This window comes from Sceloporus undulatus, chromosome 2 (genome assembly GCF_019175285.1).
Source record: "Sceloporus undulatus isolate JIND9_A2432 ecotype Alabama chromosome 2, SceUnd_v1.1, whole genome shotgun sequence".
NCBI classification, from domain to species: domain Eukaryota; kingdom Metazoa; phylum Chordata; class Lepidosauria; order Squamata; family Phrynosomatidae; genus Sceloporus; species Sceloporus undulatus.
In genome coordinates, this window is record NC_056523.1 from 42,513,018 (window position 1) to 42,529,524 (window position 16,507).

At 37.2% G+C, this 16,507-nt stretch overlaps 1 protein-coding gene across 1 annotated transcript in view; it reads left to right on the top strand.

Annotated features, from left to right (window-relative positions):
• Positions 1 to 14,589, top strand: part of LOC121922547 (contactin-4-like) — a 418,703-nt gene extending 404,114 nt beyond the window's left edge. Inside the window, 7 exon segments of the mRNA XM_042452129.1 lie at positions 1,133 to 1,203; positions 4,313 to 4,547; positions 5,201 to 5,316; positions 7,270 to 7,456; positions 7,849 to 7,961; positions 10,436 to 10,604; positions 12,114 to 14,589. Of these exon segments, the coding sequence (XP_042308063.1) occupies positions 1,133 to 1,203; positions 4,313 to 4,547; positions 5,201 to 5,316; positions 7,270 to 7,456; positions 7,849 to 7,961; positions 10,436 to 10,604; positions 12,114 to 12,214 (992 nt within the window). The 3' untranslated portion in view covers positions 12,215 to 14,589.
• The last annotated feature ends 1,918 nt before the right edge of the window (positions 14,590 to 16,507 follow it).

Here is a 16,507-nt window from a genome sequence, read left to right on the forward strand (position 1 = left end):
ATGAAAAGAAAATATGTAATTTGGCCCTTCAATCATATTTCATGCTTCCACAAATAGGCAACATTTACTTGTTATCTGTGACTTCCACAAAAATATGTACAAGGATGGGAGGAGATATGTAAAAAAGATCAAAACAGTCTTTATTTTATGAATTTACTAAGGGTGCATTGGCACTCATAACTGAAACATGGAAAATAGAGGCAAGTCTGAGTTAGTCATTTTCAAACAAGGATGGAATCACACCAGATCGAATATACTTTCTGAATGCTATTGGGTTATTGAACCCAACTTATAGCCATGCAACATACAACAGCAGTAGGAAAATAGCAGATTTGCACCATTATGAATGTTAATCAATATATATCTATAATTGTGGGCACCTAAGATAATAATGGGGTGTTAAAGCAGAAGCAAAAAGCTTAACCTCATCCCTTCTGAAAGCATATGTAGTCTGCTAAATGGCCACTCTGATGTATAAAATTATCCTAACAATATCAATATTTGTCTTGTTCTTTATATGCTCGGCTCCAAAAAGACCACATAGAACCATTTCTTACTGGACAACACACATGCCTGTGATCTTCAAGATAGAAATAATTCCTGGATTAATGAATCCCTTTATTACAGGCCTCAGATAAAAACATGATAATCTTGAATACCATCATTTTAAAAAAAAATCAGTTAAAAAAAACATGAAGAGTAGACATTTTGGCCTATACAATCCTTATGTTCTTTCATATTTGCAAGAGAAGCAGAAGGGTATGAAGTATCCAGTTCACTGAACTGGCTACTATTGACTAAGCCTTATTGTTTATATGCAATGTAGACTAAAAGGTATAAGCCCCACTCAGTACATTTCCCTAAACCACCCCAGCAAAGGGTTTTTAAAAAAAAATATTTGGAACTTTGGTAATTTAGTTTTGTTTTAAATTTAAAATCAAGAGGAATAAAGAATGACAAGATGTGCAAATATTATTAGTCTACTGTAAAAACACTCTTCTGACATGTTCATTAACATATCTAAAACATAAATAATAAGTCATCAAATCACCTTCCCTGTATTGCTCAAAGAGAGCTGTAAACTAGCTGTCTAAAACTTAATAACTGCAATGTTTGTCTTTTCTTCTCTCAGTTCCTGAAGTCACTCCCAGCTAATGTCGTGGAGGTGGTGGCACTAAATCTGAGTTGGTGATAACCTGGGAGGTAAGTGATGTGTTAATTTGGGAAGGGATGAATTTACGGTTTTTATGTCATACCTCTCCAGGTGCAAATCTGAAGATATTGTGTCAGACAGCCATTTATCAAAGTATGAACAGTTTGTTAAATGATTCTCCATTGCCTACCACCTTCTGAGGTAGAGGGGACAAAAATGCACGACAAACCTGTCTGATCCAAAAATACATGTCATGAAATGTGGGGTGAAAAAGGCTGTAAGCTAGGAGGGCAATGGGGAGGGTAAAGCCCTATTTTGAGTCAAACCAGCCGCAATTACATGGCTAATCTGGTAGATCCAAATAACATATCCTCAATTTCCTTTGTTTTAAATTTCACAATGAAGCTTTTCCTTTTCTTACACAGCAAGCTTTAATGGACTCAGCAAGAAGGATGGAAGCTGTGCCACAGCTGTTTTAAAAATAAGTCAGTTGTACCACCTTTGTGTATATGCTAGGTTTCTGCCCCACTCCCCTTTTCTCCTAGCTCTGGACGATAAGGAAATCCAGAACTCTTAGATAATTATGCTCTGTGTAAGTGAAGAAGCAGCCAACTAGAATCCTCCTGACATTGCAGGAAAGGGGGATTTCTGTTCCTTTTTTTTATCTCTTTTGGACAGGAACATTAGAATATCTTAAACTGGTGTAGAAAATAAAAGGGATTCCTGTTTCTAACCATTTTCTAACCATTTCCCACACCCGAGGGTAAAAAACAATACAACAGCATTACCCACAGACACACTATTTTTTTCTTCAGTTTCCTGAGACTTCCAAAAAAGCAAGTTTAGGTTATTGGGGTTTTTTAGTATTTGCTTCATTGCTCAGTATGATGAATTCAACCCTTCAATGCACGGTAGTTCAAGGGTCCAGATTGTGTTTTCCATGCACTAAAAGACATTTCAGAGGACACAAACTGGGACACAGCTATTGTACAGAACCTTATGGGCACTGAGGCCTGCAAACTACTTAATGTTTTTCTGTAAACAAAACTGATCGAGCAGAGGATGAGCCCATGGATCTGAACTTAAAATGAAAAGGCAGTGATCCTTACAGTGTAGGCCTACATACTAGAGACCATGGAAAGGCTCCATCTCCATAGACACATTGCTGTTCTTCACTTCCTGAGACTTAAACCAAAAAAAAAAAGTCAAAGTTTTTTTTTTTTTAGTATTTGCTTCATTACCCGTATGCTAAATTCAAAACCTGTTAGAGCTCATTATTCCATTGATTCCTTCCCTCACCCCCCCCCACCCCCAAACCTATTTCAAAGTACTAAAACTATTGTCCAGTTTTTTAAAATTTTTTTATATGCCCCCTGGAGTAGGACCCAAGTGGCTCACCAACCAAAATAACAAAAACAAAAAATTTTGAAACACGGTTAAATCAAAATCAAAGGTATAAAATGTTTGAATCCTGGCTTGACCAAAACCCACTGGGTGACCTTGGGTAAGTCAACTCTCTCAAATTCAGGAGAGTGCAATGACAAAACCCCTCTGAAGAAACCTGCCAGAAAACACCATGATAGGTTCCTTAGGGTTGCCGTTAAATCAGAAATGACTTGAACACATACTAACAACAAAACAAATCATTAAAACATATAAAAGTTGCAAAATAAAGTTTAAATTTTTCAACCCATAAACTGCAATAAGTATGATGTATATATTTTTTTTAACAATGGGCATGGATGCCACAGTAGCTTCCTCAAATCCACAAAGAAGCAATTGTACTTCTATATTCTAAAAAAAGGACCTAAGCATAGGCTAATCTGGCTGGCTTCATGGAACGTAAAACTGCCCTTATGTAGCATTCTAAAAATGATATTCCTACAATGAGGCTTTTCGTTTCTTTGGCTTCCTTACTGAGGACTAGATAATTGGCGGAAGGATTGCACCTAGTGACCTAAATGTGAAAGCGATCTGGCATCAGACAGCATTTGCCTGCTACTCTGCATCACACTTCAACATGCGTTTCCTGTCATGTTGGAGTTCACAGCATAGTTAAATTAGGTCATGCCCTTTGCATCAAAACTAACTATGTGCTCTGTCTGGTAAGGTAGAAATGACACACAAGGGAGCAGAATCTTTGTGATTTGAGCAGCTACAGATGCCTATGCTTTGCTGCCTTTAAAAAGGAGAACTAGGTCTTGATACAAAATTAATGGAAGTTAAAGTGTTTTGCTAAGGAAATCAGCAGTCCAGGAAGGGGGAGATACCCACACAGTTGCTAACCTTTTATCCAAATCACGCCAGCTCATAAAAAAGCAAAAATACTGTCAACCCGCCATACCCATGGATTCTGCATCCACAGGTTCAACCATCCATAGCTTGAAAATATTTGCTATAATACCAAAAAGCAAAGCTTGATTTTGCCACTTTATATAAGGGACACCATTTTACTTTGTGTTGTAAATAATGGGATTTGAGTTAGGTATCCACAGTTGGGAACCAAATCCTAGAGGATACCAAAGGCCCACGATATAATGTGAACATCCCACTGCTTCCTTTATTATTTATTTGTTTGTTTATTTATTTATTTATTTATTTTGCCACTAGCTCTATATATCCTATATACTTAATCAAATGTTCCAGGAAAAAGATCCAGTAAAATCTGTGCAAGAAAGTAAAATATAGATGGGGCCATAGTGAGGCAGAACAGAACCAAAAACAATGCTGCATGTAGATAAGAAGAAATTAATTCACTACCTTCCATTCTGTTTGAGTATGAAATGAAATGGATACATGCCAGCTAAGGCTAGGTCAAAATGATCCTCACATGTTCACAGGCCCATTCACATTTTCAGAGTCAGTAACTGTGGAAAGTATCTTTTCTTCAAAAAGAAAAGAAAAAAGCCTTCCACAGTGGAGAAAAGTAAAAAGGCTACTTTGCCCACATAGACTCTACCAAGTTTCAGGTAACAGACCTACCACTAATAAAACTTTAGATTTTCTGAAGCTGTATCCAGGAGAATGGCTGGATACAAATCCAACAGATAAATAAATGAGTGAACGAACAAGTGGATTGCTCCTCTGTGCCATGCAGAAAATCTCAGTTGTAAATACATACATACATAGATACATGCTTCCATGCTTCTCTTGTTACAGACAGTTCCTGAAGAGTTGCAGAATGGAGGTGGATTTGGTTATGTGGTTGCTTTTCGTCCAGTTGGGACATTAAGTTGGATGCAAACAGTAGTGGCATCTCCAGATGCCTCCAAATACGTGTTTCGGAATGAGAGTCTACCACCATTTTCACGTTATGAAGTCAAAGTGGGTGTGTACAACAACAAAGGAGAAGGTCCTTTCAGCCACGTCACAGTTGTTTATTCAGCTGATGAAGGTAAGGTCTTGACTTGATTTGATAGCTGTTTATGAAATGGCCTTGTATCTATATTATTATTAGCATATTCAGCTGATGTCCAGGCCTGCTTGTAATAAATGGCATGTAGCCAATTTTAGAATCCAATCTCCTGTAAATGCATATTAATAATGATGACGTTATCTTTGATAATATGCATCAGAAAGAGTGAGAGCATTCATTTAAGGAACAGAGTATATTAAATTGTTCTTAAGTGAAAACATTTTTGCAATTTGAAATTTTAATTCTGACATTTAATGGCACCGTGTTAGTTCTATTAGGGTTGGCCCTATGCCCAGTAGTATGCATGTATACTGAGTTTAAATCTGTTCAAAGATTGTCTTAAAATGGTAATAATACAACCTTCTCCAAATGGGTGCCCTCCAAATGTGTTGGATCACCACCTCTCTTATTCCAGCCAGCTACACTGGCTGTTGAATGAGGGGAACTATAAGCGGAGGACATCAAGTTGGAGAAGGCAATAGCAGTACATTTCTGTGTTAGCATTATAGTATTTTTATAGTTGTTAGCTACACCGCTGGCTTTTACACTGCATTCCAAAATGTTATTATGATGAAGAAAAGTTGTGGCCATTAACATGAACTTACCACCAAACCTTTGTTCTTTCTTTTCAGAGCCCAACAGAGCTCCAACCAGCATCTTTGCCAAAAGCCTTTCTGCTTCAGAAGTAGAAGTATTTTGGTCCATGTCACCAGAAATGCAGAGCAAAGGGAGAATACAGGGCTATGAGGTAGGACCATAAATGGCACCATTAGCCTTATAACTCACACTGCTTATAACTACGTGGCATGAAGCCCACCCACTTTGCTTTTTTTCCCTAGGGCTTCTGCCTGCCACCTTTATCTCTTCATTTTTTTTGCCCAATCCCTATATGTAAGGGGGAGGAGGTCATCTCCAAAATGGACAAGGCATGTGTGTGTGTCCTTTTGTCTCTGATGGGGCAAGCTTGGGACCTAGGAAGTCCACTGATAGAGTTAGTTCAGGTTAAGCATAAAGAAAAAAAATACTGCAAACCTACTCTATGACATAAACTATGATATAAACAAAACCAGGCTAGCTAGCTAGTTTCAGTCACTATGTGTCACCACTGTTTCTTTCCTTGAATTCTACACTGTTACCCTCCTTTCTCAGTCTAGAAGGTCAAACCTACAAATAATTCACCTCAGTGGCTCAAGTGGTTAAGACGCTGACTCTGTTGATCCTCTGTCCTTCATATTAGTTTCATCTGAGGTCTGAACTGCTAGATCTGCACAGCAGAAATAATGCAGTTTGAGAGTGCTTTATCTGCCATGGCTCAATGCTATGGAATTTTAGGATTTGTAGTTTTGTGAAATATTTAGCCTTCTCTGTCAGTGAGGTCTGGTGCCACAACAAACTATAAATCCCAGGATGCCATAGCATTGAGCCAGGGCAATTTAAGTGGTGTCAAACCACATTATTTCTGCAGTGCAGATGCATGGCATGGGAAGTGTGTTTAAATTGTTTAAACTAAAAAAACTAATTCAGCTGATGTCAGTGGGCTTTCACATGTGTTTGTCATTCCTATTACACTGTGCAAAGGGAGGAACTAATTGCAAAATCCACAAATAATATCAGCATAAACAGATTAAAAATACTTAACACACAGCAACAGGGCCACAGCCACACTTGAGGCAAATTTGCTGTATATTATGTTTTAAATGTGAACCACCTTCTCACATACACTGTAAGCATCTCACTCGCCCCCAAGTTTAGTAGCAGTTTTTAAAGCGTATAAGACTAGAAATTAAAATTGGAAATGGCTTTGGCAAGGGGATTGTCCTCCCCATGGGTCTGTCCATTCAGCAGTTTCTTGCGATCAAAGCACTTAAGTGGGATGTTAAGGACTATAAACTTGACCTTCATAAAGATTGCTGCAGTGGTCAGATGTGCTGACTACTGGTTTCATGCATGAGAGAACTATTCTGAATGGCTGTAACCTCCTGAAATGGAGGCAATGGTAAGATCTATGGAAAGGTGCTAAAACAAAAGTCCTAAAAATGATCTCTTCTAGGACTAAGTCACCTTAGATCTTTTTGTCATAGTAAAAGTCATGTTAAGACTTATAGAAACATTTGCCATAATAAAGGTAATATTAAGGCTGTATTATTTCACAATAAAAGCACCTGGTCCCTTTGTTCCAGAAAATATCCTAATAGGTCAATTGGCCACTAGTTTTAACAGGTGCAGCTATGGACTATCGTGGTCCACAAGAAGGCTGAACTTCAAATAAACTATTGGACAAGATTAGCCTAAAACAGAATTATCCCCAGGAGATGTTTGTTTACAGCGCTGTGTAAATTTACAGCGCTTCATAAATAAAGGTTAATAATAATAAATATTTAAATGACATAGAAGAGAGAAGAAGGAACTAAAAGAAGTGAATTCTTGATTATAGAAAATTGGAACAATAGTTTTAAGAAAACAATTGCAATTTTTATCAGATACAGTTCTGACAGTACAAGTCTAACTGTCTGTGGGGGGAATGTATGACCTTCTCCCAGAGGGTATTTTCAGCTGTTTGCTTATTTACTTACTAGATGCATATTCTGCTTTTCTCCAGGAATGGGATTTAAAGCAACTAACAGTAAAACAGAGTAAAGGAAAGAATGCATCCATGCAGTTGGGAAGTTCAAATAAGAAAACATGCATTTTATTTCTGCAGGTTAGATACTGGAAACATGGCGATAAGGAGGAGCAGGCTGGAAGAATGAAAACCATGACCAACCAGACATTTGCAAAAATTAGCAACTTGAAGGGCAATGCATTGTATCACTTGGCTGTCAAAGCTTACAACACAGCAGGGATGGGACCTTCCAGTGCTGTAGTCAATGTAACAACCAAAAAGCCACGTGAGTGTTAAGGGAGCACGTCTTTCATATTATCAGGACTTACTCTATTTTGCTTTTGCAAGTGGCCCATACAAAAGTTAGCTATTTCTGTGATTTTATTAATCAAGGTAAAAAAATGGAAACTAGCTGGAAAGGAAACAAATATTTATCTTCATGGTTACAATAAGATCTCCTGTTAGTCACCTTCACATTGAATTGCCATCCAACTCTCTTTTTCATGTGCAGCATTTATTCACATCCTATCTACTAATGACTTTGAATATACATGCTTGTCCAACAGCTTATTAACTTATCAAATAAAGGAGTTCAAAGCTCCATAGAAAGTATATAGTGATTCAACAAAGAAAACCTTGCTAGGTAATAACATTCAATTTCTAATGTTTTAAATTTAGCACCAAGTCAGCCTCCTGGAAACATTATATGGAATTCATCAGACTCGAAGATAATATTGAATTGGGATCAAGTAAAAGCACAGAATAATGAATCTGAGGTGAAAGGATACAAAGTAGGTAATGGGCAGCAAAGAATATAGTAACTTGTCATTATGGCAAGACACTGGTATATCTTGTAGCATTGACTTTACCATGCAGCAGATTAATTATATGTGAAAATGTAACTTGAATAATGGATTAGAAACTGAGTCAAACAGTTCACTTCAATTGTGATCATAAGTACCCTTGGTAATCTACTGTTAAAGACAGAGACATTGCTTTCCAGTAAATATGTAAAGGATTAGAGTGAATATCTAATTAACTTTGGGTATGCTCTTCCTATGGTTCCGATGGCATTAAAATATCATAGAATCATAGAATCATAGAGTTGGAAGAGACCGCAAGGGCCATCCAGTCCAACCCCCTGCCATGCAGGAAATCCAGATCAAAGCATCCCCGACAGATGGCCATCCAGCCTCCATTTGAAGACCTCCAAGGAGGGAGACTCCACTACACTCCGAGGAAGGAGTGTGTTCCACTGTCGAACAGCCCTTACTGTCAGGAAATTCCTCCTAATGTTGAGGTGAAATCTCTTTTCCTGCAGCTTGCATCCATTGCTCCGGGTCCTAGTCTCTGGAGCAGCAGAAAACAAGCTTGCTCCCTCCTCAATATGACATCCCTTCAATATCCTTCACATCTTCACAAGAACACGGACCTGCAAAACTGAGGGTCATAAAAACATTGTTAAAAATGCATGCTGCTTTTATAGGAATTTGGTGTTCTAAATCCAAAAATGACCTCAGATTTGCTCAATCACATACAGTTTTTTTCACAACTTGCTTTGACAATATGTGATTGAATGAAATGATCCTGCAAAGAATTATCCTGCAAAAAGTAAGAGGTTAAAGTCTTCTAATAGACTTTCAAAACACTTCAATTCACTGATATGAAACATAAAAATGCATTCAAAAGCACTGAAAGAAATCATGCTGAAACATCAATGTCTGCACTTCAAGCTGAATAACAACTGAATTGATAAAAATATGGAATTTGTGTGTGGGGGGGAACCTATGATGTGGCATTTTTATTGTGCTTTTCAGATTCAGCACTCAAAAATAATTAAAAAGAACTACAATATTGGTGAAAAAAATTATTGCAGGTCTGTGGAATTAATTACCAATGGCTCTGTGAGGAGCAAACCCAAATTAGACAAAATATAGCACCTCAGGGCAAAGCTTGACTTTAGCACTTGTGCTGGTGCACACTCCCAATCATTCTTCTACTAATTACTGTAATATATTCCATATAGTTGGAGAGTGAGCATGACACATCCTGCTTAGCCTAATGAAATATAGCTATTTTGTACTGTTGCATTGGTAGAAAAGATTTCATGTAACACTTGTTAACTGTAGGAGCAATAACATTTATATTTCTTTACCGCTTCATACTGAACTAAGCAGTCTCTGAGAGGTTTACAACCTGTAAGCCAATTGCCCCCAACAAGCTGGGTACTCATTTTACTGATGTACAAAAGGATGGACTCACAATGTTGTGGCTGCAGTACTGGCATTAGCTATAGTGCCACCAGGGCTCCTCCTACATAGGAGTGTCAGAATGGCTTGTGGCATCAAAGACCCATCTAGTGCAACATCCAACTCCCACAAGTGGCAGGCAGATACTTCTAAAAATGTCAGAAGCAGGACTATAATAGCACTTTCCTCCTGCGCATGTTCTCCAAGAGATGGGAGGGCATACTGTCTCTCATATTGGAAGTGATATATAGCAATTGTAACTATTCATAGTAATGTATATCATATACTGTAACATTTTCTTTTGCCTATCTTAAATCTCCTATCATTCAGATTCAGTGGATGGTTTCCTTTTACTAGTATGAAGGGGAGGGAAACTAAAATCTATCCACTTTTTGTACATAATCTTACATTTTGATAAGCCTATGAGAGAATTGTGTTTAATGTTTGCTTGCTTGCCTGCCTGTTACCTCTGTACCTGCAAAGCTTTTCACAGATCAGCTACATGTCACTTGTTGCAGAGATCATTGCATCAGTTCAACACTACAGCACACTACTTTGCACTGAGGCCTAGGTGTTTGCACCAGAAAAATATTTTTGCGTTGAATTCTTTGTCCCAAAACTAGACCTGGTTCCAAACTCAGTTCAGAAATGAAACAGAAAAATGTCAATTCCCTACACTTCCCAGCATGAAAAGCACATTAGATTTGATAAAATGCTGGCAAAGTATTTTTAGGTTGTGGACAATATCACATGATCAGTCCTGATCTCACAGAGGTGGTGAGTGTTAGAAGAGCTCTGTAACATGACAGAAAGGATGGGAAATCTCACGTGATCAATTACGCTGTTTATGTACACTAAGATAGGAGTCCTTGTGTGTTCTGGAAATTAAGATACTTTCAAAAATGGAAAATATGAGAATTAGTTATAGCCATAGAAAAAGAAGCCATGTCTATTGTCAATCTAAGTCTGTACCTTCTATTCTTTCTTTTCTCTTGGCCAAATATATGGCGCTTTAGGTTTTTTACAGATGGAATAGACAAAGCAGTACCTCTATAATAGAAACTAACAAAACATCTGTAGAACTTTCTCTGCCTTTCGATGAAGATTACATCATAGAAATAAAGCCATTTAGTGATGGAGGAGACGGCAATAGCAGCGAGCAAATCCGAATTCCAAAGATATCAAGTAAGAGCATTTTTGTCTACATGTTATCACCATGGTGACATACAAAGCAAAAATCTTTTCTTCTCTCACTTTCGCACCTAGTTTCTCAGAACGAAGATTGGAGTCATTACACTAAAAGATTAAAAGACATTTAATGTGTGTATGTGTGTGTGTTCATATCTGACCATTTAAAATAGCTACATTTATTTCATATAAATATAATGGCTAGTTTGCTTGGATTGTAATTATTTATTTTACTGCCTGTCTTTCAACCAAAAATCACTCCAAACATTCACAGCATCCATTAAAAAAAATCTACAACTGCAAACCACGTTATCAAAACTTGCATTAAACTGACAGTTATTAACCAAGTACACTAATGAATGAGTAGAGACACACACTGTGCCAGTACAAACAAGCTCACATGATTTGACTATGTAGTGTTCAAGTTGACACAAGCAGAATTCCCATTCACACTTTGTTTTTAGACTCTACCTATTAGAGCACTGCATGACCACTTGTATAAGCCATTGTAGAAATGCATTCACAGTTTTTCCCTTATGCTGATTGTCCCCAAATCATTGTGTATTTTTCCTTGTGTCAAGTTTTTCCAGTTCTCAGAGAAAAGTATGGGACCATACCTTGAGTTTTCCAACAGCATTCATATTGCTAATTTTCATGGGAAGCTAGTTGGGAAGGTTGCAAATGGGGACAGAAGTGTTAATCCTCCCCTCCTCATGTCTAGTTGTAGCACACAGCAGGAGGGTGTTAAAGTGTATGTGCATGTGTCTGCACACGCATACATGTGCATAGGATGAAAGAATTTAGCACTGACCCTGCTCATATATTTCCTTCTCTTATACCTCCACCCCATCGACTTATTATTATTGTTATATATGACTTGTACTTTTTAAAACATAGGTCAGTTTATCAGTATTGCAGTATATCAGTTACATTACCACTTACATTGCCTATTATTTTTTCTGTTACTCTTTTCTTTTTTTTAAAGAATTATAGGATTGTGTTTTCTAACCATAGAATTACGTAAGAGTTTAAAAGTCTCTGTGAAAATGCCCTTTAAAATGTCCCAAAGTGACATTTTAAAGTAACTAGATAATATGACTTGTTGTACTAGTAAAGTCCTAGTAAAGTAACTTCTTTCCAAGTGCACCACTTTTCAAATGTTACTTCATTTCATCCTTCCATTCATGTGACAGAACCGTCACCCCAATTGATACAATATCATGCTCAAAAATAAGATAACAATGCACTCCTGCTGATGGGGAAACTTCATGTAATAACATTTCAGTGGATATGAAGCAGGAACAACAGACTAGACAAATTCTCTCACCCTCCCCAAACATATTTCACATTACTGTCTTAATATAAAAGTATTTTATTCAAATCAGTTGTAGACAACACATTTTTCATGATATTGAGGGCAGTATTGTTGAAGCAAATATATCATTTGTTGACATATATGAAGCAGAGTATATGAAATGTCTTGATTTCTTGTTTCTATCCTCCTAGATGCATACGCAAGAGGATCGAGTGCTTCTACATCAAACGCCTGCACACTGTCGGCCATCAGCACAATAATGATTTCCCTCACAGCTAGATCAAGTTTATGACAAAAAATATCTAAAGGACTTCCTGTTTATGATATAACTAAGCAACATTTAGCTAGTTGTTTTGAAGACACCCAGTACTAAGTAATATTGTTGTTCAAGTACATCTTACTACTGGAAAAAATGTTTTATGCTTCTCTAGGAATGGCATTATACGGTACTTCCTCAAAGCAAATATAGCTTTGTCTGAAGTTTCCTTGGAAACTCTGCAATGCACTGAAAACATCTGTAATATGATGTTACCAAAGCAGTTTACATATGTCCTTATATGCATATTTTTTATTATATATTTAGTGTTTTATAGACTTTTTTAAAGTTAACATATGATGTAGATATTGATTTCATTTCCCCTCTGCTATAAAATACTACTGATGACATTAACCTTGCAAATATATATATATGGTTTTGGAATGTTTTATGGCCAGAAGGTCGAAGTCCTCAGTAATCAGTTTTGAATTGATTGTATAGTTTTTCAAGAGTGCATATTGAAGGAATTCTTGGCCTTGATCTGTCCTTCAAGGTGTCTGTAAACAGAAGGGATTCCTCTATGTATGCTATGAAGCTTTTTCTTCTTCCCCTTCCCCTTCATTTGGTCATCCTCAAGTTTCAGACACACATTGCTGATAAGATGAGGCTCTCATTTTGGTCTAGTTTAATGAGTTACTCCTCTCCAGGTCCCTAAGCATAGGCTTTTCTCACAAGGAAAAGAAAGGAGTGTGATGTTACATAGACGTACATGGGGAGCAGGGCATATGCCCCTGGCACAGCAACTGAGGGCTGACCGGCACAGAAGAGGTAATAGTTTTGAGGATCCTTCCAATCTATGTGGAAGGGATGGACCATGTCACTATTTAAAGCTGTTACAATGATCTCATTTCCATCCAATGCTTTTCCTATACAAGATTGTGTTTTCTGACGATCAGATGATTCAAATAAATTAATGCATTTGCTTTCCACCTGTTGTTAAGTCAAGCACATAATAATAATCATCTAGCTAATATTTTGATGATGCTTATCAAGATTTTTATCTGAATGTACTAATTTAGCTTTCTCTAACATTAAACAAATATTATATTTCTGTTCATTCCATTTAGCTGTCATCACGCCAATGGTAAATTGAAACAGACACTGCTATAAGACATAACAAGATTCTGAATGTGGTGAAAGTCTGAAATTCCATCAGTTGACCAATATATGTAATTTTGGATTTTCACAATTTTAATCAGGACGTCTGTGATTCTGGGAGACTTTAAATGAAATATAATCATGCTGACTTCTTGTCTGAACAGATATTTCTTTTGACAGGGAAAAGTTAACTGTAATTCTCTATAGATTGAGTTCATAAATTTAACTACACAGTTACTCATGTTTATAAGATTTTGTTTGACTATAGGTCATAAGCTAAAGATAATAACATTCTTCTGAATTACTGATCTAAGAAGGCTTTTTTCCATTAAAAATGTTATGTCCGGGTGTCTCTATGCACTTCCAAATAGTTGCTTTGTTTTTAAGATTTCCAATCCTCCTGGCTAGCAAAGAACCTGCTATCTTGATCAGAACCTGTTGCTTTGTGTTCAAAAGATCAAGGTTCAGTTTTATTGACCAGGTTGTCATACATGTCTAGCGTGTGAATAAAATTGAATTCAAATGTGAGTACAATCCTACATAAAGTCATTTCATGCAGCCTCCATTCATTCCAGTAAAGCTTGTACTGGAGCATAGTTTGGTGAATGATCCAATGTGTTCATGCAAAGTGTGCATGCAGAGCTTTTAATGTAGACGTGAAGTTCTACACAAATCTACACACGCAGAGCTTCTGTGTGCCCTAGAGTCTGGCACAGTACTGGATCAAGTTTAAAATTTATAAGAAAAGTATATTAATACAAAAGAGATTTCTTACTATGGAAAATTTTTGTAAGTGTGCTCAGATGGATCAATGATAATTAAAATGATAAGACTTTTCTATTAATTTTTCCCCAAAATTTAAAAATGCACTGCAGAGGTTTATCATTTGTTCTTCCTAATAGCTTAAATTTGCCTGTAACTTGTCTCTTTTGCTTCCAGAACAATACAAGCTAACTTTTAATCCTTTAAAAAAATATATTTATTAAGTAATTCATAACCAGAATTCCACTTGTGTAAGTCAGGGGTGTTAACCAGAGAAATATTGTCAGTATTTCAAGCTGTGTTCCTTTCTTAGTTTGATATGGTTACTTCTATGTAAAAACAAAAAACAAAAAAACCCACAAAACGAAGAAAATGAAAGAAAAAAAGCTTATGTAGTTTTTCTCCCCATTGTAAATGATATTTATCAGTGATCTAGGAGATGTAATCTTTTTTAAAGTTATTGGTAATAAATATTCTGTTATTTGTTAAGATTCCTGTGTTTAGGAGCATTTTTCCTGAAGTCTTGGTGGTTTGTGACAAATAGTTCCACATGTACAATACTGCATATCTTTAAGCTGTACGGTGAAAAGGATTGTGAAAATGAACCAACAGAGGGATCGATGATAAATTATTGAGAAATATGCCAAAATAAAAATTTGAATGGGCTCAACTAAAAACAATCCCCAAAAAATTAATTTTCATTTGAGGCCCCATGTGAAAATTCTTGGCAGTGATTCTGTTGAAGTCCATCCCATTGATTCTTCATATCCATGTCTGCATCAATGGATATAAAAAATATCCTAACAGATTTCTACTGTGGCCTTAGTGCCACAATCAAATAGGTTTGGGAGTGAAAAGGGAGAGGGCACACGGACAAAATATTCCTAACAGGTGAACAAAAAGAGCTAGCCCTAAATTCCAGAAGAACCTGGATCCACCTTGAAACTGGCTTGTATTGAAACTGCAACCATTTGAAAACTTCTCTTGTAAATTTCAGTATTATCACTTCCCAAGATGAACCCTTTAAGAGCACAGACAACTTGTTACTGACACATTACAATTAGACACTTATTGGTTCGTGTTTCCAGACTCTTGACTCTTTATACATGCAAAGGAGATGGCTCCTTTGCTACATAAACAAGGCAGGAAACCTAGCAACCTGATTTGCTATCCAATGAAAGATAGCTTGAAAATGAGACAAACTTTTAGAAGACAGTGTCCTGAATTATATTTCCATTCACAATGGTTTCAGTTTTATTTTAATACAGTGCAGAACCAAGAACAAACAAAATGGTTTTCTCATGTTCTGGTCCTCCATTTATGCATAACGGAACAAACATAAGGCTTTGGGTCTGAGATGTGGCTCTTAAGAGATTGATGAGTTTATTGTGTGATATGAGACCTTATAAACAAAACACTTCATAACTTCAATCCAATTGTTAGTTCCAATTGGAGGAATTTCATTGAATCAATTACTGAATGGTAAATCAACCTTTATTGTTGGTGGAAGAGACCTGAACAGAATTTAGTCCAGTGATAACATGAAAGTCCATGCAGACCTACTGCTGCATGAAAACAAAGAGCAGGTTAGTTTTTGGTAAAGTTGGGATGGAGAAGTAGAAAGCATTTATTATACCAAACTATGGAAACCGTATCAATATGCAGATGATACTTAACTCTACTACAGTGCGCTCGCGTTTTATATGCTGAAAGCCACACCAGAAGAACTAATGGGGCGCGTGCTCATGGCACAGGTGTGCTGCTACACCGCTGCACGCAATAGGCATGAGCCCCATTACTTCCTATGGGGCTCCAGCATACTCTGATTTCCCCTTATGCGGTGGGATCCAGAATGGATCCCCACATAAGGGGAGGGCCCACTGTACTGCTTTCCATCTTAATCCAAGGAAGTTTTCCTGGTCCTAAACCAGTGTCTGTCATCAGTAGTAGACTGGATGAAGGCAAACAAGTTGAAACTTAATCCAGACAAGACAGAGGTGCTCCTAGTCAGTCAGAAGGCAGATCAGGGAATAAGGATCCAGCCTGTATTAAATGGGGTTACACTCTTCCTGAAGATGCAGGTTCGCAGTTTGGGGGTACTCTTAGACTCAGTTTTGAATGTGGAGGCCCCGATGTCTGCAGTGACCAGAAGTGCTTTTGCACATTTCAAGCTTGTGTGCCAGCTGCACCCATTCCTTGAGATGACGGTTCTGGCATTGGTGGTACATGCCTTAGTTACATCCTGTTTAAACTACTGTAATGGGCTCTACATGAGGCTGCCTTTGAAGAGTGTTCAAAAACTTCAGCTGGTCCAAAGCCAGGCTGTTAACTAGAGCAGGCTATAGAGATCACACAACACCTCTGTTGAAACAGGTCAATTGGCTGCCACTTTGTTTCTGGGCACAGTTC